This window comes from Erinaceus europaeus, chromosome 10 (assembly GCF_950295315.1).
Source record: "Erinaceus europaeus chromosome 10, mEriEur2.1, whole genome shotgun sequence".
In the NCBI taxonomy this organism is placed as follows: domain Eukaryota; kingdom Metazoa; phylum Chordata; class Mammalia; order Eulipotyphla; family Erinaceidae; genus Erinaceus; species Erinaceus europaeus.
Genome location: NC_080171.1, coordinates 96390524 through 96414916, shown reverse-complemented (window position 1 = coordinate 96414916; position 24393 = coordinate 96390524). Strand labels below are relative to the sequence as shown.

Genomic DNA, 24393 nt, shown 5'->3' with positions numbered 1-24393 from the left:
CAGTTTCTCCATTCTAGGGACACCGGCATGCCCCAGGGGGAACAGGTACCTGAAAGCATAACACTGCCTTTAAGCCCCCACCCCCACCCTCCCCAACCCTGTACTCAGGTCAGAGCAATGGACTAGGGGGCTAGGGCATGAGGATCGGTGGTTGGGGGTCAGGGGAGGGCCGAGCCGGTTCAGGTGGAAGAGGCTCGGTTGCTACGAGCAGCCTTAGCAACGCACCCATTCAGCGGAGACAAAGGCGCTGACACTGAAGCGCTCACACCGCAGCGGTTCTCTTGTTCCTGGAGATGCGCTGCGCCTGCGGGGGCGGAAGGGACCAGGAGAGAGTGCCGGCAGGCTCAGGCACCGCGAATCTCCCCGCTGGCCGGCAGGGGGCGCCCGCAAGCCCATTTTGCAGAAGAGGTAGTGGAGGCTCCAGGGGACTAGGAAGCCACTTGGGTGTGAAGGTTAGCTGGGGTCCTGAGGCTATTCAGACATGAATGCCTATGGTTCCCAACTTTGGGGTTTCTGATCCCAGCCCTAAGTTTCTGTTTCTTAGTTTCCCCATTTGCACAGTGGATGCGGCAGCACCCCCATTCCCTCAGGGAGCCTGTTTTGAGGAGCCAGCTAGTGCCAAGGGTAAGCAGAGTCTCGCTCCAGTAAAAGTGCTGTAGAAGGGACTCTTGGATGGGAGAAATCCTGTGTTTTGTTGCAGTGGCCAGAGTCTTGGACTTTTCAAATCTGAGATCCTGAGTCCCATATCTGACACTGCATGTGCTAGTGCTGCTCTGGGCCGCTCTCTCACTTTTTTGCGTCCATGTAAATTTCTCTCTCTCAAAGAACTCGAGAGAGGAGGGGAGATACAGATACCTGCAGCAGTGCTTCACCACATGTGAAGCTTCCCCCCTGCAGGTGGGGGTTGGGTGGCTGAACCCAGGTCCTTGCTCTTGGTAAAGTGTGCCATCACATTGGCCTCCTAAATAACTACATCTTAAAGAAAAGACAGCCTCCTGGTTTGGGGTGGGGCAACCTCAGCCTGGCCCTCCCAAGGATGTCAGAGGGCAGGTCCTTCCATGGGCCAGGGGGAGCTGCCCAGGATTAGTCCTTTCCTTAGGCAGGGCCTCCGCCATCCCCCATCAGCTGTCCAGTGTCCCTCTGGGGAGCCAAAGCCTTGGAGGAGTGTGTCTTCTGCCCCTGATGGCAGAGGAGGCAGTGGAGGCGAGGCCTGGGAGGTGGGGAAGGTGATGACCCCCTCCCCCAGCATAGGTTTGCACTCTCCTTGTGGGAGCTTATATGTGGCTGCTTCTTAGCTCTTGTCCTGTCAGGTAGGGTGGGGCCCAGGAAATGTGCGTGTACTGTGGAGTCAAGGGGAGTCCCGAACGTGGAGAGCCGTACTCGAAGTCTTCAATGCCATCAGCTCCACAGCCTGTGAGCAAAGGAAGTGCATCAGGGGACCCCCCCCACACACACACACTTCTATTTCCCTACTACTGGAAGCCTTTAGGTACCTGAATGGTGACACCCCTCTCTGCCCTCAGTGGCCTTGGCATTTACCAGCCCCACAGCATGGTAATTGAGACATGAGGTCCTTTGGGTCCCCAAGGGAAATCCCTTCCCCATCCTAGCCCAGGCCCTGTTCTTTCTCCCACCCTGATGGGCTCACTAGTTTCTTGACCTACCCCTGCCCCAGCTTCACTGGTCTTTTGGGTCCTGCAATGGATGAGGAAGCTGTGGGGATTCTGGGACTAGAGATTCCTAATTAGTAGAAAACATGCCTGTTGGTGAACTTTTGGGAGACTGTGAAAGAAAATTATCTCTCGGGAGTCAGGCTGTAGTGCAGCGGGCTAAGCGCAGGTGGTGCAAAGCACAAGGACAGGCATAAGGATCCCGGTTCGAACCCCGGCTCCCCACCTGCAGGGGAGTCGCTTCACAGGCGGTGAAGCAGGTCTGCAGGTGTCTATCTTTCTCTCCTCCTCTCTGTCTTCCCCTCCCTCTCTCCATTTCTCCCTGTCCTATCCAACAACGACAACAACAATAACTACAACAATAAAACAACAAGGGCAACAAAAGGGAATAAATAAATAAAATAAATATTAAAAAAAAGAAAGAAAATTATCTCTCGGAGTCAGGTGGTAGTGCAGCGGTTTAAGCGGAAGGGGGCACAGAGTGCAAGGACTGGCGTAAGGATCCCGGTTTGAACCGCTGGCTCCCCACCTGGAGGGGAGTCGCTTCACAGGTGGTGAAGCAGGTCTGCAGGTGTCTATTTTTCTTTCCCCCCTCTGTCTTCCCCTCCTCTCTCCATTTCTCTCTGTCCTATCCAACAATGACGACAACAATAATAACTACAACAATAAAACAAGGGCAACAAAATGGAATAAAGAAATAAATATTAAAAAAAAAGAAAAAAGAAAATTCTCTCTCTGTTGCCCTATCCTGGATGGGAACCTTATTGTCAGAGACCCTAAGAATTTATGTCAATGATAAGAAAACTAAAGTCCAGAGAAGGAAGGTGTTTTGCCCAAGGGCACATAGCAGGTGAAGGAGCTGGGAGTGGAACTTCTCCTCTCATCTTGAAATCATTTAACCTGTGCCCCATCTCAGTACCCTAGACCTGTCATTGAGAAGCCCCAGGCCCTATCAAGAAACCCATGGAGACCCAGGGCAAGCCTAGCCTCTGGGCTGGGCATAGGGGACCTTGTTCCTGGGTGGTGGTGGCAGGGATCAAAGGAGCCTTTTCCTTATTTTCTTCTTCTTTCCTCTCCTTCTACTTCCTCCCTCCTGCCCTCCTTCTTTTCCATCTCTTAAAAAAATTATTTATTTTCCCTTTTGTTGCCCTTGTTTTTTTATTATTGTTGTAGTTATTAATTTGTTGTTGACGTCATCGTTGTTAGATAGGACAGAGAGAAATGGAGAGAGGAAGGGAAGACAGAGAGGGGGAAAGATAGACACTTGCAGACCTGCTTCACTGCCTATGAAGTGACCCCCCCTCTCCAAGTGGGGAGCCAGGAACTCAAACCAGGATCCTTGCGCTTGGCCCATGTGCGCTTAACCCGCTGTGCTACCGCCCAACTCCTCCTTCCTTTCCTTCTTTGCTAGAGTTTCCCTGGGGTTTTGTGCCTGCAATTTCATGCTCTTTTGGACTCTTTTCCCACTCCCCCTTTTTCCTAGATTAAGGGTGAGAGGCAGAAAGGGAGAGTTGAGAGTCACCACAGCACCGCCCCACCATTTGTGAAATTTATTCTGTGGGTGGAGCTTCGTGTCGTGTAGGGACTTGAACCTGGGTCTTGGCACATGGTAAAGTGTGCACACAACTTGTTGAGTTACCTCCTGCCCCCAAGGATCCATTTTAGATCCATTTCTTTTTTTCTTTTTTTGCCTTCAGGGTTATCACGGGGCTCAGTGCCTGCACTATGACTCCACTGCTCCTGGAGGCCATTTTTTCCCTTTTGTTGTCCTTGTTGTTTATCATTGTTGTTGTTGTTACTATTATTATTGTTATTGTTGTTGGAGAGGACAGAGAGAAATGGAGAGAGGAGGGGAAGACAGAGAGGGGGAGAGAAAGACAGACACCTGCAGACCTGCTTCACCACCTGTGAAGATAACCCCCTGCAGGTGGGGAGCCGGGGGTTTGAACCAGGATCCTTATTCTGGTCACTGCATTTTGCACCACATGCGCTTAACCTGCTGCACTACTGCCCAGCTCCCTTTGGATCCATTTCTAAGCCACCCCCCAGACTTTACAGTAGCAGAGTTCCCTGGACCTCAGTCTATGTCCTTTACAGTGTCTGAGTAGGGAAATTGAGAGGGGGAGTGGGAGATAGAAAGGGAAAGAGACAGAGAGACACCTGCAGCCCTGCTTCACTACTCATGAAGCTATCCTCATGCAGGTGGGGACTGAGGGCTTGAACCTGGGTCCTTGTGCACTATAATGTGTGTGCTTAACCAGGTGTGCCACCGCCTGGCTCCCTCTCTCCCTCTCTCTAAAATAAAGACTAGAAAAAAAAATCAGTTGGAGGGAGGCCACTTAGCAGCAGTATGCTACGTGTGCAAGACCCTAGGAGTCTTCTTCAGATACACACACACCATATTCTGATCTTCTAGGAAAAATAGCACATTCTTTTAGTGTGTTCCCTAACACATTCAGTAACCCCAGCATTTCTGAGACTCAGCTCCATCTCAGTAAGGGACCACACAGTCTCTCTGACTCCAGCAGGCCACCTTCTTATGGTCTTTTCCTGGATTGTGGGTGCCCTCCCCTTTGGTCTGTAAATGCTGGGACCTCTCAGAGGCCTCTCTTGGCTGGGCTCACTTCTGAACTCATGCTAGCCATGGTTTTACATACCTGCTTCCTGCCTCCTGATGAAACCATTTCTGCTTCAAAGAGCAATCATGACCTTATGACCCCTCAGGCCCGTGTCCACCCCACACCTGCTAGTCACCCACGTCCCCCAGAGAGGAGATGCTTAGGTCTTATCCTAGGCCAGGCTCCACCCCTCAGTGTAGCCTCCTTAGCTTCTCTACCATCTCTCCCCTCTGCACCCTCCTGTTTACGTTGGACCTGCAACTCCCTTTCTCATCACCAGGTGGCACACTCAAATACAACACTTCCTCTTTTCTGTGGAAAGAAACACCAGTGCCTGGGCCTGGCATTCCAAGCCCTGTATGACAGGGCCTATCTCCACCCTGCCTTCTATCTGCTTCCACACCTAGGCTCTGCATGCGAAGCTTCCAGGTACATCAGAATTTCAGAATGTTTCCAGCCTCCTTGCCAATCCAGACTGGGCTTCTGCTTGGGAGGATGTTTTGCTCAACACTTGTTTAACTTTATTTATTTATTTATTTATTTTATAAAATGGAGATATTGACAAGACTACAGGACAAAAGGGCTACATTTCCACACAATGCCCACCCCCAGAGCTCCATATCCAATCCCCTCCCTTGATAGCTTTCCTATTCTTTATCCCTTTGGGAGCATAGGCCCAGGATCATTGTGGGGTACAGAAGGTGGTAGGTCTGGCTTCTGTAATGGCTTCTCCACATCTTTTAAGATGATGCTAAATCAACCCCCCGACACACACACTCACCTGCTCACCTGGATATTGAACACCTGCAACAGGACAGTAAAGTTGGTGGTGTGCTTGCAGAAGCAAGCATGAAAGTCTTGGTACAGGGTAGGCACAGAACAGCCTGTTGGTGTTCCAGGAGCCCCCTGTATCTAGGCTGGGGAGAGAAGGATAGAACAGAAGGACAGAAAGATTCTTGAGATGGGATGGACATGGACAGGTATGGGGGGTCAGGTGGGTGTGTTGGGAGGGACATGAGAAACGAGAGATGAAAAGGATGCACGGGGACACTGAGGTTGCATGCGCCATGGCTGGGGACAGGAGGGTGGGGAGAGTAGGCTTTCAAGTCACTGATCCGTGTGATATTTGTATGTTGGGAACAAGTCGATTGCCCACCCATCGGGGAGTGGTCAAATCACATAATTCTCCCGTTGTGATGTTGTATACCTATAAGGTGAAAAGCCAGGTCTCTCACTGACAGGGGGAGAGCTCCAAGCTACATTTCTCAGTAACAGAAAAAAAACTGCATCCCACAGAGTATGAGCACATTTATGTAAAAGAAAAGAGGGTCTATAAATTGTAAAACACACACAGATAACACATACACACACACACACACACACACACACACACACGCACACACACACACACAGGTGAAAGATCCAGAATCAAATATGGCTAATCTAACCCTGATCAGGTCTCAGCTTGCACATGCTCAATAAGTATTAGTTCTTCTGTAACTGAACAAGGACGACAATACAATTTTATAAGATGTCATTAAGTAGTGATGCCTTCATTGTGGCTGATTTTCAGTTTTTGTTTTTCTCTCTTTCTCAATGTTGAAGTTTCATGCCTATGTGATCCCACCACTCCTAGGCTGATTTTCTATTCTTCTTCTTCTAGGTATACATATAAAGATAGACGTATAATGAGAGGAATAAAAAGAGACAGCAAGAGAGTAAGAGACAGAGAGAAAGGGAGAGATGCTAGAGCACTGTGTCACCGTCTGTGGAACTCCCCCAGGTCTGTTGGTGCTCCCAAATGGCGCCGGGCATCCTCCCTACTGGGCGAGCTGTCTCCCAGCCTGTTGTGGCTGACCTTCACAGCAGCTTAAGAGACAAGTATAAATCTGCTCTTTGAGGTTCAAAGAGCAGATAACCTACCATACACTTGTCTGGGGTTGCTACCTCACCGGATGCAGCTGCTTGCTCAAAAGTCACAAAATGATTTGTGTTCAGTGATCCTATACCTGACCACATCCCTAGTCAACAGTCCCCTGAATCAAAAGGTAAGTGAAAATCTTTGCGGGGTTAGGCAAGGTTAATTGTATTAGGAAAAACCTGCAGATACTCTGAATTCATGGCAAGGGAGGCTCACATTCATTTGGGACCAAGCCCTGGAAGGTAGGTGGTGGTTCTGGTTGTGGCCTGTTTCTAGTCAAGGCCTACACACGCTAGGATCAACAGCAAGTGGAAGAGGCCAGGGTGACAAAGGGAGATCTGTGACTGTGACAATGCAGAAACCACCTGCAGGGAACATGAAAATATAAACACAAATGTTTCCATGGTTTAGCTGAAAAAACAAGGTCTTTGATCTTGTAAAAGGAAAAAATAATTGGATATATACATACCAGGACACACACACACGCACACACACACACACACACACACACACACACACACACACACACACACACACACACGAGAAAATTACATCCCCTGAAAAAGGATGAACGGATATATACCAAAATAACAACAACAACAATGACAAAATGATCACAGTGGCTGTCTCTGAGTAAGAAGATTATATCTTTATGCTTTCCCATATTTTATAAATTTGCTGTTACTTTGGAAAAATATTTTGTATGTTGTAGAGTCATATGAAAGAGAGAGGAGAGAAAAAAATCAAAGCACATTCATCAGAACCAGAGATTGAACCAGGAGCCTTAGACATGCAAGTCTATGAGTTTTCTCCAATACTTTTATTTATTTTTTCCATTAGTTTTTTTTTTTTCTGCCACCAGGGTAGTAATTAGGGCTTGATGCCTGTATGACTGCACCACCACTCCTGGCAGCCATTTGCTTTTCCTTTTTCCCCCCTGATAAAGACAGAGAGAAGCAGAGAGGGGGAGAAGGGGAGAGAGAAAGATAGACAGCTCCAGCACTGCTCCACCACTTTTGAAGCTTTTTGAAGCTTCTCTTTTGCGGGTGGAGATTGGAACTCAAACCTAGTCCTAATGGATAGTAACTAATCTGTGCTTTACTGGACTTTACCACTGCCCAGTCCCTAATTTTCCATTTTAATATATATATTTATTTATTAGAGAGATGAGAATCTGCTTCATCACTGTAAATATACATTTTGTAGGGCTCAAGCTAATGGCTTCACAAGCAAGGCATGAATTTAACCATTCAACCAGCTTCTGGCCCTTGATGTGCTTTTTCAAATCAGCTAGCTCATCTGAAAATGCAGTCTCTACAGGTCGAAAACAGAAACAAAGTTGGAAAATTTGGACCAATACACAACAAAAACACAAACATAACTATAGATCATCACTACAGATGTTAAAAAGGTAAGTGAAGGGGGGACCAGGCGGTAGCGCACCGGGTTAAAAGCACATGGCGCAAAGCACAAGGACAGCCAGCCGTAAGGATCCCAGTACAAGCCCCTGGCTCCCCAACTGCAGAGGGATTGTGTCTGCAGGTGTCTATTTTTTTCTCCTCCTCTCTGTCTTCCCCATCTCTCTCAATTTCTTTCTGTCCTATCCAACAACAACAATGACAATAATAATAACAATAACAGCACAATGACAACAACAACAAAATGGAGAAAATGGCCTCTAGGAGTAGTTGATTCGTAGTGCAGGCACCGAGACCCAGAGATTACCCTGGAGGAAAAACAAAAGATAAGTGAATAGTATGAATAACTTTTTCCTAGAAATATGACTGCCTAGATGAAATGGATAAAGTCCTTGAAAGGCACAAATTACTAGAAGCCACCTTATGAAGAACTAAAACAACAAAATAGTCTTCTAACAATCAAAGATTTATAATGGATGCTCTCAAATCACATTGTAAAGTCAACATTAGGTCACAAAAACTTCATTGTTGAAGTCTGTTAAACATTTAAGAATCAAGACCAGCCCCATAAAACTCTTTCAGTAAACAGATAAGGCAACAATTTTTTCTCCTTTTTAAAAAATATTTTTAATACTTATTTTAAAGACAGAAACTGAGAGGGAAAGAGACACATGCAGCCCTGCTCTACTGATTATGAAGCTACCTCCTGCAGGTGGGGACCAGGGGCTTGAAACTGGGTCTTTGTGCATTATAACATGTGCATTCAACCAGGTGTGCCAACATCTGGCCCCCAAGAGATAATTTTCCAATTCACTTCAGTAATTCAAGATTACTCAAATACCTAGGTAAGAGGAAGATATTTTAAGAAAACTACAAAACATGTATTCATAAACATAAACACAAAACCCTTAATAAAATATGGTCCAGCTGTATCTCACACTTTACACAAAGGATATTATACCATAAGCAAGTGGAGTATATCCCAAGAATCCATGGTTGAGTTAGCATTTGAAAGTTAATTATTGCTGGGCTGGGTAGTGGTGCACTAGGTAGAGATCATGTGTTACTATGCATGAGGACCTGGGTTCAAGCCTCCAGGCCCTACCTGCAGGGGGAAAACTTCATGAGTGGTGAAGCAGTGCTGCAGGTGTCTCTCCTTTTCTCTGTCACACATTCTCTCTGCTCTGCTCTCTCGATTTCTCTATTAGGAAAAAAAAAAAAAAAGGAAAAATAAAATGGCTGCCAAGAGCAGAGGAATTGTCTTGAGGCATTGAACTTCAGTTTTTTTCCCCCCTGGTGGCAAAAAACAAAGTCTTCAACTAAATCAATGCTACCAAGTGTGCCAAGCCATGTCATGCTGCTACTGACTTGTGACTGCGAATTGTCTCCAGAGACACATAGTGTGAAATGTCAACCTTCCAACTCCTCTAATGTGGTGAGATCTTCCTTAACATATAGAACTACGTAGTTGCATTTCAGTTGGGATGTTCTCTAACACAGTTACAGATACTAAATACAGATACTAAATACTAGTTACAGATACTAAATACTAAACACTAAATACAGATACTAGATAAAGACTAGGGCCAAGGGCACTAGGTACATATATCCATAAGCAAGGGGCAATCATATACCTCAGAAGTAAAAGTGCTTAATAGCCCTATGATTAGACTTAGGCCTAATAAACCTGGCATTTTAGGCATCATGATGTCTCCAATTGTATTTATTACTTAAGCTTAGACACCTTCCTTTCCTATTTCTTATTTCACTTCCCTCAATCACTCTATCAATTAACTATAGAAAAGGAAGTAAGATATGTTCTTCCATATTTTTTAGTCTTTTCTCACAGAGCATCAGCATTAGTGTTACCCCTTGATAAGCTCTAGAAGAAACACTATACAACTAGACAAGAGTCATACTGGCAAAAGCTACATATCAAGTAAAGGACAATGAGTATCCCTGTGACAACCTTTTACTTTTACTGCATTTACTTGTGTGATTAGAATCATCACACAAGTAAATACAGAAAAACTTGAGTCTAAGACCCCACTAAAATCCTAGGTCTATTTACTCCCTAACCTGAGGTCAGATCCCATTCATCAGGCCACCCCATCACCCAGGATCCTAGACAGGGCGTCCCTGAATTCCCCCATAGATAATATGTGCTTAGACCTCTAATAGATCTCTCTCTCTCTCTTTCTCTCTCCCTCTCTTTCTCTTTACCAGAGCACTGCTCGGCTTTGGCTTATGGTGGTGCAGGGGATTGAACCTGGGACTTTGGAGCCTCAGGCATGAGAGTCACTTTGCATAACCATTATGCTATCTACCCCTGCCCTAGATCCCTCTCTCTACCATCACTGGTCACACCCATTAAAAATGTCATCATAAGGGAGTCGGGCGGTGGCGCAGTGGGTTAAGTGCACGTGGCGCAAAGCGCAGGGACCGGCGTAAGGATCCCGGTTCGAGCCTCCGGCTCCCCACCTGCAGGGGAGTCGCTTCACGGGTGGTGAAGCAGGTCTGCAGGTGTCTTTCTCTCCCCTCTCTCTCTGTCTTCCCCTCCTCTCTCCAAATATTTCTCTCTGTCCTATCCAACAACAAAGCAACGTCAACAATGGCAATAATAACCGCAACGAGGCTGCAACAACTAGGGCAACAAAAAGGGAAAAAAATGGCCTCCAGGAGCGGTGGATTCATGGTGCAGGCACCGAGCCCAGCAATAACACTGGAGGAAAAAAAAAAAAAATGTCATCATAAGACCTTTTGTAGGCTTCTTCAGAACCTTACCCTCACTATGAACTGTAGGGACTGCTGCACTCTCCGAAGGGAGACTGGGTCATCTTACTCTGCCACTTGAGGAAGACTGGTTCTTAAGTGAGTGCAGCCTAGAATGTTCCCAGCTGTGATTATGGACGGTAAGCTCAGTCTGACAGGGATTTGGAGGTTGTACAGACTCTAGTGCTAAATATGAATAGATATGGGCCCAGGGCTAGATCCTTGTGGTAAACAGTTAATTGAATTTGTATATTTCCTTCAAGTTTGTGAGTAACTCTCTGCCCTAATCCTGCTTCCTAGTTCTACTCTCAACTCTGACACCATCTTCCCAGACAATATTTCTAGTCCATTCACACGTCAGTTATCAATCTCAAGCAAAGATTATTAAGACATAGTCTCCTAGGAACATCCTTAAAATAGACTTCCTAGTTTCCTTCTACCCTAAGGTTCTCACTTTCATCTGCTTTATTACCATTTTAAGGTTCCCGTTTATTAAACATTTTGTCTTGCTTTCCACCTTACTGCATTTCAGCCACCAAGTTTCAGAGGCTACTATGAATCCATCCTGACTTCTCTGGACAAATGACCTCACCAATGCTTCCTGGAACCTCACCTCTCCAGAGCTTTGCCCGACTAGGGAAAGATAGAAACAGGCTGGGGGTCTGGATTGACCTGCCAATGCCCTTGTTCAGCAGAGAAGCAATTACAGAAGCCAGACCTTCCACTTTCTGCTCCCCATAAAGAATTTTGGTCCATACTCCCAGAGGGGTAAACAAAAGGGAAGTTTCCAATGGAGGGGATCAGACACAGAACTCTGGTGGTGGAAGATGTATAGAATTATACCCCTGTTATCTTACAATCTTGTAAATTAATATTAAATTACTAATAAAAATTTTAAATCCTAAAAACAGAATTAATCAATGCCATTTACTATATTAACAGAATAAAAGATATAAAATAATAAAATAAAATAAAATAAAAAAGATATAAAAGCATAATCATATCAATGTGAAGAAACAATTCTCAGCAAAACTGGAGGGAAAAGAAACTCAATTTGAGAAGGGACATCCACAAAAATCTCCCAGTTAACATCAAATAGCTATGAGACTGAACACTTTCCCAGAGGTGGGGAGTAAGACAAGAATATCTGCTCTCAGCACTCCCACTCAACTCTGACCTAGTCCTAGTCACTCCACAGAGGTAGAAGAAAGGGAAAGATGTGGACTGGAAGAGAGGAAACAAAGACAGTCTTCACTTGCAGATAACTTTCTAAGGATGCCAGTTTAAGGGATTAAGGGATGCCATTTAGTTTGGGAAATTTAATACAACACCAAATAAAATTCTAGAAGTTTTTTTCCCCAAAAAACATTGACAAGATGATTATAAAATTTATGTGGCAATGCTAAAGAATCTAGAATAGTTACACAGTTTTTAAAAAAGGACAATGTTGAAGAATTTAAACTACCTGATTTCAAGGATCACCATAGTGATATCTGAATTCAGACGGTATGGGGTTGACACGAGATACATACAGACAATAGATAGGAATAAAAAGCTCAGAAATAAACTCACTCATACATGGACAGTTGGTTTACAGCAAGGTGACAAAATCATTCAATGGGAGAACAAGTAATCTTTTCAACAAATAGTGTTAAAACATTTATGTCTATATGGAAAGGAATGAACTTAGATCCTCAGCTGACATAACACATGGATATAAACTTGAAATAAATCATTGATGTAAATGTAAAAGCTAAAAGACAAAATCCTTTGGAAATATTTTTGCGACCTTGAGGTAGACGAAGATTTTTTATCTGAGAAAAATATGAACTGTGCAAGAAAAAAAATGGGTAAATTGGATCTTATCATCATCAAATTTTTATTTATTTAATTTATCTACTTTTACCAGAGCACGACTCAAGTCTGGCTTATAGTGGTACAGGAGATTGAACCTGGGTCTTTGGAGCCTCAAGCATGAAAATCTTTTTGTATAACCATTCTCTCTCTCTCTCTATGTATATGTATATGTATATGTATACTCATCATAATTAAATACTTAATTTTGAAAGATAGTGTATTAAGAAAACTGAGAAGATGATGCATAGACTAGGAAAAATATATTTTAAAAAGCCTGTGTCTGATAAAGAACTTGTACTCTCAAAAGTCAATAATATGGGAGTCGGGCAGTAGCGAAGTGGGTTAAGCACAGGTGGTGCAAAGCACAAGGACTGGTGTAAGGATCCAGGCTCGAGCCCCCGGTTCCCCACCTGAAGGGGATTCGCTTCACAGGCGATGAAGCAGGTCTGCAGGTGTCTATCTTTCTCTCCCTCTCTGTCTTCACCTCCTCTCTCCATTTCTCTTCTACCCAAAAATGACAACAACAATAATAACTACAACAATAAAACAACAGGGGCAACAAAAGAGAATAAATAAATGAAAAACAATTTTAAAAAAAGGCAATAACAAAGGCAGTTTCTCTTTAGAAGAATGACTTAGAGGGAGTCGGGAGGTAGCACAGCAGGCTAAGCACATGTGGTGCAAAGCACAAGGACCAGCGTAAGGATCCCGGTTTGAGCCCCGGCTCCCCACCTGCAGGGGAATCGCTTCACAGGTGGCGAAGCAGGTCTGCAGGTGTCTTATCTTTCTCTCCCCCTCTCTGTCTTCCCCTCTCTCCATTTCTCTCTGTTCTATCCAACAACGACGACATCAATAATAACAACAATAATAACTACGACAACAATAAAAACAACAAGGGCAACAAAAGGGAAATAAATAAATTAAAAAAAAAAGAAGAATGACTTAGAAGTACATATTTCTATGGAACTGGATGGTGGCACAGCGGGTTAAATGCACATGGTGCAAAGCGCACAGATTGGCATCAGATTCCCAGTTTGAGACCCCAGCTCCCCATCTGCAGAGGGTTCGCTTCACAGGTGGTGAAGCAGGTTTGTAGGTGTCTGTCTTTCTCTCTCCCTCTGTCTTCCCCTCCTCTCTTCATTTCTCTCTGTCTTATCCAACAACAATGACAACAATAACAACAGCAATGACGATAAACAATAAGGACAACAAAAGGGGGGAAAAATATATATATATATATATATATATATATATATATATATATATATATATATATAAAGTACATATTTCTGTGACAGGGTGGTGGTGCACCTGGTTAAGTGCACATCTTACAATGCACAAGGACCCAGGTTTGAGCCCCCAGTCTCCACCTACAGAGAGAAAGATTTGCAAGTCCTGAAGCAGTGTTGCAGGTGTCTCTCTTTCTCTCTATCACCCCTTTCCCTCTTGACTTCTGGCTGTCTCTATCTAACAAATTTTTAAAAAGTTAATAAAAAATTTAAAAAGGGAGTTGGGTGATAGTGCAGCAGGTTAAACAAAGATGGTCAAAGTGCAAGGACAGGTGTAAGGATCCTGGTTCAAGCCCCCAGCTCCCCACCTGCTGGGGAGGCCCCTCACAAGTGGTGAAGCAGGTCTTCAGGTCTTTCTCTCCTCCTCTCTGTCTTCCCCTCCTCTCTGTCGGGCTACTGTCACGAGAGGGAGAGATGAGCCAGGAACTAAGCTTGTGGAGGCAAAGCAATACAAATCTATATTCATTCGAGTGCCCCAGAGTCCAGTGCTAGCACACCTGGTTAAGCCACATGGCACAAACCACAATGGCCAGCGTCAGCCTCCTGGTCTACACGCCCGCCCTCCCCCAGGTCGGGACATGGAAGAGACAAAACAGAACTAGAAGTGGCTTCACAATACCACACATGGTTAGGAAAGGGGTGGAGAAAGGCAAAGGGGACTGGGAATGGTATGGACCTCCCCAGCAACTGTTGCTAGGGGTTCAACTGGCAGGATTAGCAATACCCTGTGGGGAATTAGGAAGGAGACCTTTAGTCATTTGTAAGACAAAGCAGAAGACTGATATGTAGATAATAAAGGGACGAGCCATAGTATCAGGGAATGTAGCGTGGAGCTGGCTTAATGTCTTTTAAGGAATGTCGGGCTCAGGTGGGAAGATGCAGGATGTTTTTGTGGGGGAGGGAAGACTCACATGGCCGCCAACCTTTTGAGGTTTATGTGTCCCCCTTTTTGCTCAACCCCTCTGTAGAGAGAGAGACTTACCAGATGAACTTACCTCTCAGATCAAGCCCTACCAGGCTCCACCACATCCCCACAACCTCCCTGCACCTCTCTCCATTTCTCTCTGTCCTACCTAACAATGATGACAACAATAAAACAACAAGGGCAACAAAAGGGAATAAATAAATAAACATTAAAAATTTTTTAAAAAAGAAAGAAAAGAAGTACATATTTCTTATCTACTTGCTCCTTTCTTTCTCTCTAATTTTTTTTTTCCCTCCAGGGTTATTGCTGGGCTCGGTGCCTGCACCATGAATCCACCGCTCCTGGAGGCCTTTTTTCCCCCTTTTTGTTGCCCTAGTTGTTGCAGCCTCGTTGCGGTTATTATTGCCATTGTTGACGTTGCTTTGTTGTTGGATAGGACAGAGAGAAATGGAGAGAGGAGGGGAAGACAGAGAGGAGGAGAGAAAGATAGACACCTGCAGACCTGCTTCACCGCCTGTGAAGCGACTCCCCTGCAGGTGGGGAGCCGGGGGCTCGAACTGGGATCCTTACGCCGGTCCCTGCGCTTTGCTTTGCGCCACGTGCGCTTAACCCACTGTGCCACCGCCCGACTCCCCTTTCTCTCTAATTTTTATCTACTGTTCCATTAACAATATTTTCCACCAAAAAAAGTTAATACCAAAACAAATAATTTTAAAATTAGGGGGTGGGAAACCAGCATGATGGTTATGCAAAAAGACTTCTATGCCTGGGGCTCCAAAGTCCCAGGTTCAATTCCCCACACTACCATATGCCAGAGCTGAGCAGTACTATGGTGTGTCTCTCTCTTTCTCTGTATCTCTTTCTCATTAAAATAAAATATGTTTTAAAGAAATTTAGAAAATAAAATAAATTGAGGGAAGATTTGCATATAGATTTGTCTAAGGAAGACCTACTAAACTCATTAAAGATGCTCAAAATAATTGCTTTTCAAAGAACTGCAACTTAGAACTTCAACAAATTGTTGATATGTCATTATTAAAATGTACCACATTAAAAAGACAAAAATGGGGTTCCCAACAGTAGCACAACAGGTTAAGAGTACATGATGAGAAGTGCAAAGACTGGTGTAAGGATCCCAGTTTGAGCCCCTGGTTCTCTACCTCCAGGGGGGTCTCTTCACAAGTGGTGAAGCAGGTCTGCATGTGTCTTTCTCTCCCCCTCACTGTCTTTCCTTCCTCTCTTGATTTCTCTCTGTCATATCCAGCAACAACGAAAGCAATAACAACAACGATAAACAACAAAGGCAACAAAAGGGAAAAGATAGCCTCCAGGAGCAGTGGATTTGTAGTGCAGGCACTGAGCCCCAGTGATAACTTTGAAGACAAAAAAAAAAAAAAAAGACAAAAGATGGTGGCAAAGTTGTGGAATAACTAGAAATCTCTACACTGGCAATGTAAATGGCCCTGTTGCACTGAAAGACCTATTTGTGGTCTTTAAAAGTTAACATCCACTTACCATACAACCCAAAAGTTCACTTCTAGGAGTTGCCAAGTAGAAAGAAATCACATGTCCACAAAGAGATTTGTATGTGATACTTATAAACAATAGCTTGTCCAAACTGTAAGAGCTCAAAATGCCATCAACAGGTAAGGTAAATGGAAAAACAAAAGGTGGTACAGCTCTGTGATGGAATTCTATAGGTCAGTAAGGAGGAGTGAATTACTGAGACAGCCAACAATAGGGGTGATTCATAAAACACCATCTGAGCAAAAGAAATCGGAAAGAAGCACGTCTGATTCAATTTAGAAATGGCAGAGGGAATCTATAGACACAGGTAGATCTCACCTGGGGTAAGAGTGGAGACAACTAAGATGGTAGGATGAAGGGGCCTTAGGGATCTGGGAATGGTCAGGCCTTCTCTGGCTAAACCTCATCAAACTGTATCTGGAAATGGAGATTAGACAGCGTGTCTTGGTGATCTTGCTGTGTTGGTTTATAGCAAATGACTTCACTCCTTATGCAACTCCAGCTGTCAATGCCATGGTATAATTACATGGGTTTTAAAGTAGCATTTTAATTCATTAATTTTGCCAGAGCAATGCTCAGCTTTGGCTTATGATGGTGCAGGGGATTGAACCTGGGACTTTAGAGTCTCAGGCATGAGTCTTTTTGCATAACCATTAAGCTATCTACTGCAGCTCCGTTTGAGTCCGTTTGAGTTATTTAACTCTTATGAAACCTGCTGCAGTGGAGGCCTCTGCATACCACCCTATATATTCCAGTGGGAACCATGAGTTTCATTATTTTTATTTTTATTTATAAAATGGAAATATTGACAAGACCATAGGATAAGAAGGGCACTACTCCACACAATTCCCACCACCAGAACTCCGTATCCCATCCCCTCCCTTGATGGCGTTTTGAGCTGTTACAGTTTGGACAAGCTATTGTTTATAAGTATCACATACAAATCTCTTTGTGGACATGTGATTTCTTTCTACTTGGCAATTCCTAGAAGTGAACTTTTGGGTTGTATGGTAAGTGGATGTTAACTTTTAAAGACCGCAAATAGGTCTTTCAGTGCAACAGGGCCATTTACATTGCCAGTGTAGAGATTTCTAGTTATTCCACAACTTTGCCACCATCTTTTGTCTTTTTTTTTTCCCCATTCTTTATCCCTCTGGGAGTATGGACCCAGGATCATTGTGGGATGCAGAAGGTGGAAGGTCTGGCTTCTGTAACTGCTTCCCCGCTGAACATGGGCATTGACAGATGAATCTACACTCCCAGCCTTTCACTCTCTTTCCATAGTGGGGTAGGGAACTGGGGAGGTGGGGCTCCAGGACACATGGGTGCGGTCATCTGGCCAGGGAAGTCATGTTGGCATCATGATAGCATCTGGAACCTGGTGGCTGAAAAACAGTTAAAATATAAAGCAGAGCAAATTGTTGACTAATCATGAACCGAAAGGCTGGAATATAGCAGATGAAGATTTGGGGGTCTCCGTTTTGGAAAAAGCTAGTAGGTCTATTTTAGGTATATTCCAAGGGGCCCATGACTTTACTAGCTTTTGCTTGCACCTGACATCTAATATGCAAGTGACTTAAGTTATTGTCTGGGGGGATGGTGTCATAGTTGGAAAAAGGACCAGAAAACTGGATCAGGGAAGAGAATAGCTCCCAAATCTGGGAAAAGTATATAAATACTGTTAGCTGTAAACCCCATTGATTTGATCTGAGGATCTTTTTATTTTTGCCATCAGGGCTTTGAGCCTGCATGATTGCACTGCTTCCAGTAGACTTCCCCCATCCACTTTTTTTTTTTTCTTTAATCCAAAGAAAGGGTGAAACAGAGAGGGATCAAGTCAGAGAGAGAAGCTCCTGAAGCTTCCCCTTTGCATGGTTCTCACACATGGTGGTTGGGGACTTGAACCTAGGACCCCATGCATGGTGGAAATGTGCACTCTACCAGGTGAGTCATCCCTTGGCTCCAGAAACCATGAAGGTTTGAATTCCTCAGACCTAGAATCAAGTCCCAACTTTGACACTTACGAGCTGGACCCAATCTTAGTCCCTATCCCAAGCCCATCATTCACCTAGGGTGAATGCAGGATTAAATGCATCTATTTAAGGCAGCCAGCATAAAGGAAGTACAACACATGACTTCGCTGTTTCCTTAAAGATGATGTGGGGAGTCGGGCTGTAGCGCAGCGGGTTAAGCGCAGGTGGCGCAAAGCACAAGGACTGGCATAAGGATCCCGGTTCGAACCCCCGGCTCCCCACCTGCAGGGGAGTCGCTTCACAGACGGTGAAGCAGGTCTGCAGGTGTCTGTCTTTCTCTCCTCCTGTCTTCCCCTCCTCTCTCCATTTCTCTCTGTCCTATCCAACAATGACAACAACAATAATAACTACAACAATAAAACAACAAGGGAAACAAAAGGGAATAGATAAATAAAATAAATATTAAAAAAAAAGATAATGTGGTGACTGTGGGTAAGTCTTTGCTTGAGCATTTTTAGATTTTGCTTTTACTTTTGCAATGAACGTACTGGGGGTGGAGTGGAGAGAGACCAAACCAGGCACAACACAGCACTGGGGAAGCTGATTGCCAGAAGCACTTCCCAGTACCTGGGCCTGGTGTTGTAGAAAGTCACAGCTGTGTTCACTTCCCCAGTTTCTTCCCACACTTCAGAGGAGATGATGGCTCAGCCCATGCCAGTACTTAGGAACCTGCCTGGAGAAAGGGAGTGTTCATCAGCAGCTATTGGCTATCAGGGGGAACATCATGCCTAGTCATTGGAGCCGTCTGAGTCTCTGGGGAGGAGAGGACGTTCTGTGTCAAAAGGAACATCAGGAAAAGCTTTGTTTTGGGTATCAGGGCACCTGGGTGACGCTCTTGCCTCAGGATCTCCTTCCTTGGGTCCCCACATTGAAGCCAGAAGCTCAGATGGGTGGAGTCCTATACCCACCAACACCCCAGAAGTGTGTATTGTGTGTGTGTGTGTGTGTGTGTGTGTGTAGGGTTGCAGGGATTTTGGTTCTGGGCCACACTCACCTCTGCACTCTGCTTGTCTCTTCCATGCTATCAGGTGTTTGGGGTTCTAGGCTAGCTCCTCGCCCCCAGGGCATGCTGGAATAGTTGAGCTGAACCAGCTGTGAACCAGTCAATCCAGAGAGGCCTGGCAGAGCAAGAGGCAGCCCAGGAAACTGCTCAGCAACTGAACCAGTACCATGGGGTGTCCCCTCAGACTACATTTAAAAAATATTTTTTTATATTTATTTTCTTTTGTTGCTCTTATTGTTTTATTGTTGTTGTTATTGATGTCGTTGTTGGATAGGACAGAGAGAAATGGATAGAAGAGGGGAAGAGAAAGACAGACACCTGCAGACCTGCTTCACCGCCTGTGAAGCGACTCCCCTGCAGGTGGGGAGCCAGGGGCTCGAAATGGGATCCTTATGCTGGTCCTTGGGCTTTGCGCCACCTGCGCTTAACCTTCTGTGCTACCGCCCGGCTCCCATTTTTTTTAAAAGTTTGTTTCCTTCTGATTTTTAAAAATATTTATTTATTTATTCTCTTTTGTTGCCCTTGTTGTTTTATTGTTGTAGTTATTATTGTTGTCGTGATTCTTGGATAGTACAGAGAGAAATGGAGAGAGAAGGGGGAGAGAAAGATAGACCCCCACAGACCTGCTTCAATGCCTGTAAAACGACTCCCCTGCAGGTGGGGAGCCGGGGGCTGGAACCGGGATCCTTATGCCGGTCCTTGCGCTTTGTGCCACCTGCGCTTAACCTGCTGTGCTACCACCTGAATCCCTAAAACTACATTCTGCCCACTGTACAGAATGGGAAACTGAGACTATTGGAGGTTAGGTTACCTTGCACCCATCACACTTTTAGTAAGTGGTGGAGACAGACTTCCAGCTAAGCTTGGTCCATGTGCTTAACCTTAGCCTTTTGCCCTAGTCTAACAGTCCACTGCTGGGGGGTGGCAATGACGATAAGTCTCCTTAGTGCTCTTGTCTCTGACCCTCAGGGCCCCAGCACCTCACCTAATTGAGAAGCTGCCTCAATTCACTGGCAGGAATATGGATGTGGCTGGGCCCCTTGGGCATAGTGAACTATAGCCTTCCATGTCAGCCTCCCCTTGCCTCGCCCTTCTAAATGAAGCCAACCTTCCTGCTCAGAGATTCCCAACAGTGTGTCCACTCTAAGCGTGGGTTCTTCAAGTCCAAGGGGAGGAGGTCATAGAGCTCAGAGGATTCACTGGGGCACAGCACCTAAACCAGTGAGCAACCTGAAACCACTGCTCACCAGGACACACTTTCCTGAAACCCCACCCTAAACGAACCCCTGGCCATTCATTCTACTGCTGACTTGGCCCTGAGATCAGACTTAGCTCAGAAATAGCCCTGCCACTCAGGGAGTGTTTACTAGAGATATGTAATAACCACCAGTGCAACGAAAACCATGTTTAAGACACCAGGTTAACAGGAGAGAGGAAATGTTAGGAGAGAGCTAAAACCAGGAAGGCTCCCTAGAGTTGCTGACATTCAACATTCAAGCAGGGTTCTGAAGGATATATAGGAGTTTGCTGGCAGGTCCATGGAGAAGAGGCACAAGGCATACAAAGACAGGGAGAAGAATGAGTGATCTGTGTAAGAGCAGAGAATCCCTGTGAGCAAGACTGGGGACAGGTATCTGAACCCAGGCCCCATATATAACCCAGGTGTGAGGGATGTGGGTGGTGGGCTCACTGGCATGGTGGTGTTGCATGAGCTCCTTTGAGAAGATTCTGTATTCTAAGGCTATGCCAACTGCTCAGTTCCTCCCTGCGCCCCCCCCCCCCCCCCCAGCCCACACTGCTCCATACCCAGCTTCTCTTCAGCAGATCCTGGGCAGGAAGCACTTGTCTGGTAGCAGAGAAAGGGTAGCAACTGCAGACACAGCGAAGAGCTCTTGGTGCCTGGCCCCAGGTCCCACAAAGGCACGAAGGGCCTTCTTCTGAGGGCACTGGCCAAGTAGGGGAGGTGTCAAGGCTGAACTCTTTCCCTCTTTTTAAAAATTATTTATTTATTATTGGATAGAGGCAGAAAGAAATTGAGAGGGAAGGGAGAGAGGTAGAAAGGGAGATACAGAGACACTTGCAGCCCTGCTTCAACTCTTGTAAAGCTTTCCCCCTTCAGGTGGGAACCAGGGTGAACCTGGGTCCTTGAACATTGTAATGCATGCATTTAACCAGGTGCGCCACCACCTGGCTCTATAATGGAAGGCTTTTTTATTTTAAATTTTTAAAAAATATTTATTATTTATTCCCTTTTGTTGCCCTTGTTTTATTGTTGTAGTTATGATTGATGTTGTTGTTGTTGTTGGATAGGACAGAGAAATGGAGAGAAGGGAAGACAGAGGGGGAGTGAAAGACACCTGCAGACCTGCTTCACTGCTTGTGAAGCGACTCCCCTGCAGGTGGGGAGCTGGAGGTTGGAACCTGGATCTTTACACTTGTCCTTGTGCTTTGCGCCACCTGGGCTTAACCGCTGCACTACAGCGTGATTCCCCTTTTTAAAATTAAAAAAAAAAAGTTTATTTATTTACTTATTATTGGACAGAAACAGAGAGAAATTGAGGGGTGGGGGAAATAGAGAGGGACAGAGACAGACATTTGCAGCCCTGCTTCACCATTTGTGAAGCTTTCCCCCTGCAGGTGGGGACCAGGGGCTTGAACCTGGGTTATTGCGCACTGTAGTGTGAGTGCTCAACCAGGTGAGCCACCACCTGGCCCCTGGAGGGCCTTTTTAAATTTTGTTTTGTTTTTATACCAGAGCACTGATCAATTCTAGCTTATGGTGGTACTGGGTATTGAACATGAAAGCTTTGGAGCCTTAAGCCTGAAAGGCTTTTTGCATAACCGGTATGCTATCTCCTCAACCTAAGGCTGAACTCTCTAGTGATCCCCAGATCCACCTTCTGCCTCCGGCCCTAAGAACACCATACTGTGGGGAGGATGAGACCATGGGAGGGTGGAGTTGCAGCCAGCTTGGCAGGAGCAAGGGGTTACAGGGACTGGGCGGAAGCCTGAGGCGGTCAGAGCTGGGCGTGGCCGGGTGGACAAGATGGGAAGGGGCCTATGGAGGCACCGGGACCAGGCGTTTAGCCGCACGGTGGGGCGGGGTGGGCAGAGGCGGTGCACCTGCGCCGAGGACGACAGCAAGGGCATGACGTCCAGGGCGCCGAGGTGCCAGCGAAGGAGGAGACTGCGCGGGGCTCAGCACCCCGGGCCCACAAATTAAAGTGGGTGAGGATGCCGCTGAAGGCGTCAGGCCGCGAGAAGCCGCCTTGGGGGGCGATGGGCGTCCAGATCTTGGATGCCGCTAGGGAGGATGCCACCAGGGGGCACCCGATGGTCGGCGCCCACCCCCTCTTCCCCTCGCGCCGCCTCGCGTCGGCGAACAACGCCCAGCTTCAAGCTGCTCCCTGTGCAGCACACGCGGTGCCTGCGGCCGTCCCGGGAAGGCGGGGAGGAAGGGTGCATGGTGGCTGCGCACCACTAGCGTGGCCTGTACGACGCCGCCCGGCTCGGCAAAGGCTCGCAGCTGCAGCGCATTGGCCGGTGTAGACACCGCCTGGGAGAAGAGCACCGCCGCGTGGGGCGAGGCCGGGTCCCACTGCACTTGCGCACACGCGGTCAGAGCCTGCGGGTGCTCTCGCACCTGCGGGGGCAGGCGGGACCTCAGTGTCCCTTACTGCGCATGTCACCCTTCCCCACCACCCCCCTTTTGGCGCTGCTGCAGGCCGCTCCTGGCCTCTGGAATTGACTTCCTCAGTTGGAAAGGGAGAAACGGAGCGCACCCAGAAAGGCGCATACATGACTGTGTGGGAAGTACTGAGGTTCAAGCCCCAACCCCCCACCTTCGGGGGGGGGGATCTAATAAGCGATGAAGCAGTGCTGCAGGTGTCTCTATTTATTTATTTATTTATTATTGGCTAGAGACAGAAATTGAGAAGGGAGGGGGAGATAGAGAGGGGAAGAGACACAGAGAGACACCTGCAGCTCTACTTCACCACTCTTAAAGCTTTCCCCTACAGGTGGGAACCAAGGGCTTGAACACGGGTCCTATACGCTTAACCAAGTGCTTCACCACCTGGCCCCTCAGGTGGCTCTTTGACTTTCTCTCTTTATCAATCTCCCTCTCAATTTCTGTTTTTATAAAAAGTGTAGGAGGGTGCTAAAAAATAAAGGCCACCAGGAGTGGTGGATTCATTGTGCAGGCACCAAGACCCAACAACAACCTTGGTGACAATAAAAAATTAAAAGAAGAAAGAAAAAGAAATGAAAGCACTCATGTCAGTACAAGGGACCCTGGAGATGCAACAGGGACCTCCTTAGCTCACTCCAAAGGGACTGCACTGTGGGTACCCATCTCTAGAGGAGGATCAAATCTTCCACATCCACTTCACAAACCCTAGGCCCAAACTCACGGCACTGGGGTGGGAGTCTCCACAGAAGGGCCTCTCTTTGGCCCACCCAGATGGGGTTGAGCAACTGTGGAGTCAGTAAGCTATCCAAGGGCTCCAGTGCCGTATGACTAAATTGCTGTTCACAAGCCTTTTGGGCATGCCACGAGCTCAGCCGATGCCCTGAAAACCTCCATCCATGGTCTCCACCACCTGACCTGGGGCCACTAGGGCTGCAGAGGGAGAAGACACATGATGTGAGAGTGGGGTGAAATCATCAGACTCTGGGGGGGGGGGAGGATCAGGGGCAAGGCTTGGAGTCATTTGGGCTGGATGAGGTTGAGGCATGGTTAGACCCTCTAACTTAATTGGTCTGTCCTTGTGCCCAGCCTGTTTTGCCATCTGTAGAAGTGACAAGAATAAGATGGACAGCAGTGAGGCTTTCAGCCCAGATTCTGGTATACGCAGGTAAATAGCATTCTTCTCCTCCTCTGTACACAGGACAGTGTACCATACTACCAGAGGCTCGTCAGTAGGTTGAGGGGAGAGGAGAGCCTCTCTGAAGGGAACCCTCATACCAACCTGTGACCTGAGGGTTCCTCACTTGGGTCAGGTTCCCACACCCATGTATACAGCTAGGAATGCTTACTGTGTACTCCAGTGAGGTGCATGGCAGATCAGCCCAGAGTGTCTCTTTACTGCCTTGAACTTGTTTTCCCTCTGTGAGGAATAAACAAGTGGTACAGTAGTGATTGTGTAGTATTTGAAGCAGGGGTTGAGAGCATCCAGCCTGCTGGTTGTATGTGGCCTACAAAATCATTCAGTCTGGGGAGTCAGGCGGTAGTGCAGTGGGTTAAGCATACGTGGTGCAAAGTGCAAGAACTGGCATCAGGATCCAGGTTTGAGCTCTTGGCTCCCCACCTGCAGGGGAGTCACTTCACAGGCAGTGAAGCAGGTCTGCAGGTGTCTATC

The 24393-nt window shown here is 46.4% G+C and overlaps 1 protein-coding gene across 1 annotated transcript; it reads right to left on the bottom strand.

The window, feature by feature from the left end:
* Window positions 1-213: 213 nt before the first annotated feature.
* Window positions 214-23997, bottom strand: ADGRD2 (adhesion G protein-coupled receptor D2). Its single transcript, XM_060200795.1, is given in 8 exon segments — window positions 214-304; window positions 1342-1411; window positions 20840-20979; window positions 22187-22317; window positions 22319-22475; window positions 22477-22676; window positions 23429-23654; window positions 23933-23997. Coding segments are annotated over 8 exon segments (1080 nt in total).
* Between the last annotated feature and the right edge of the window lie 396 nt (window positions 23998-24393).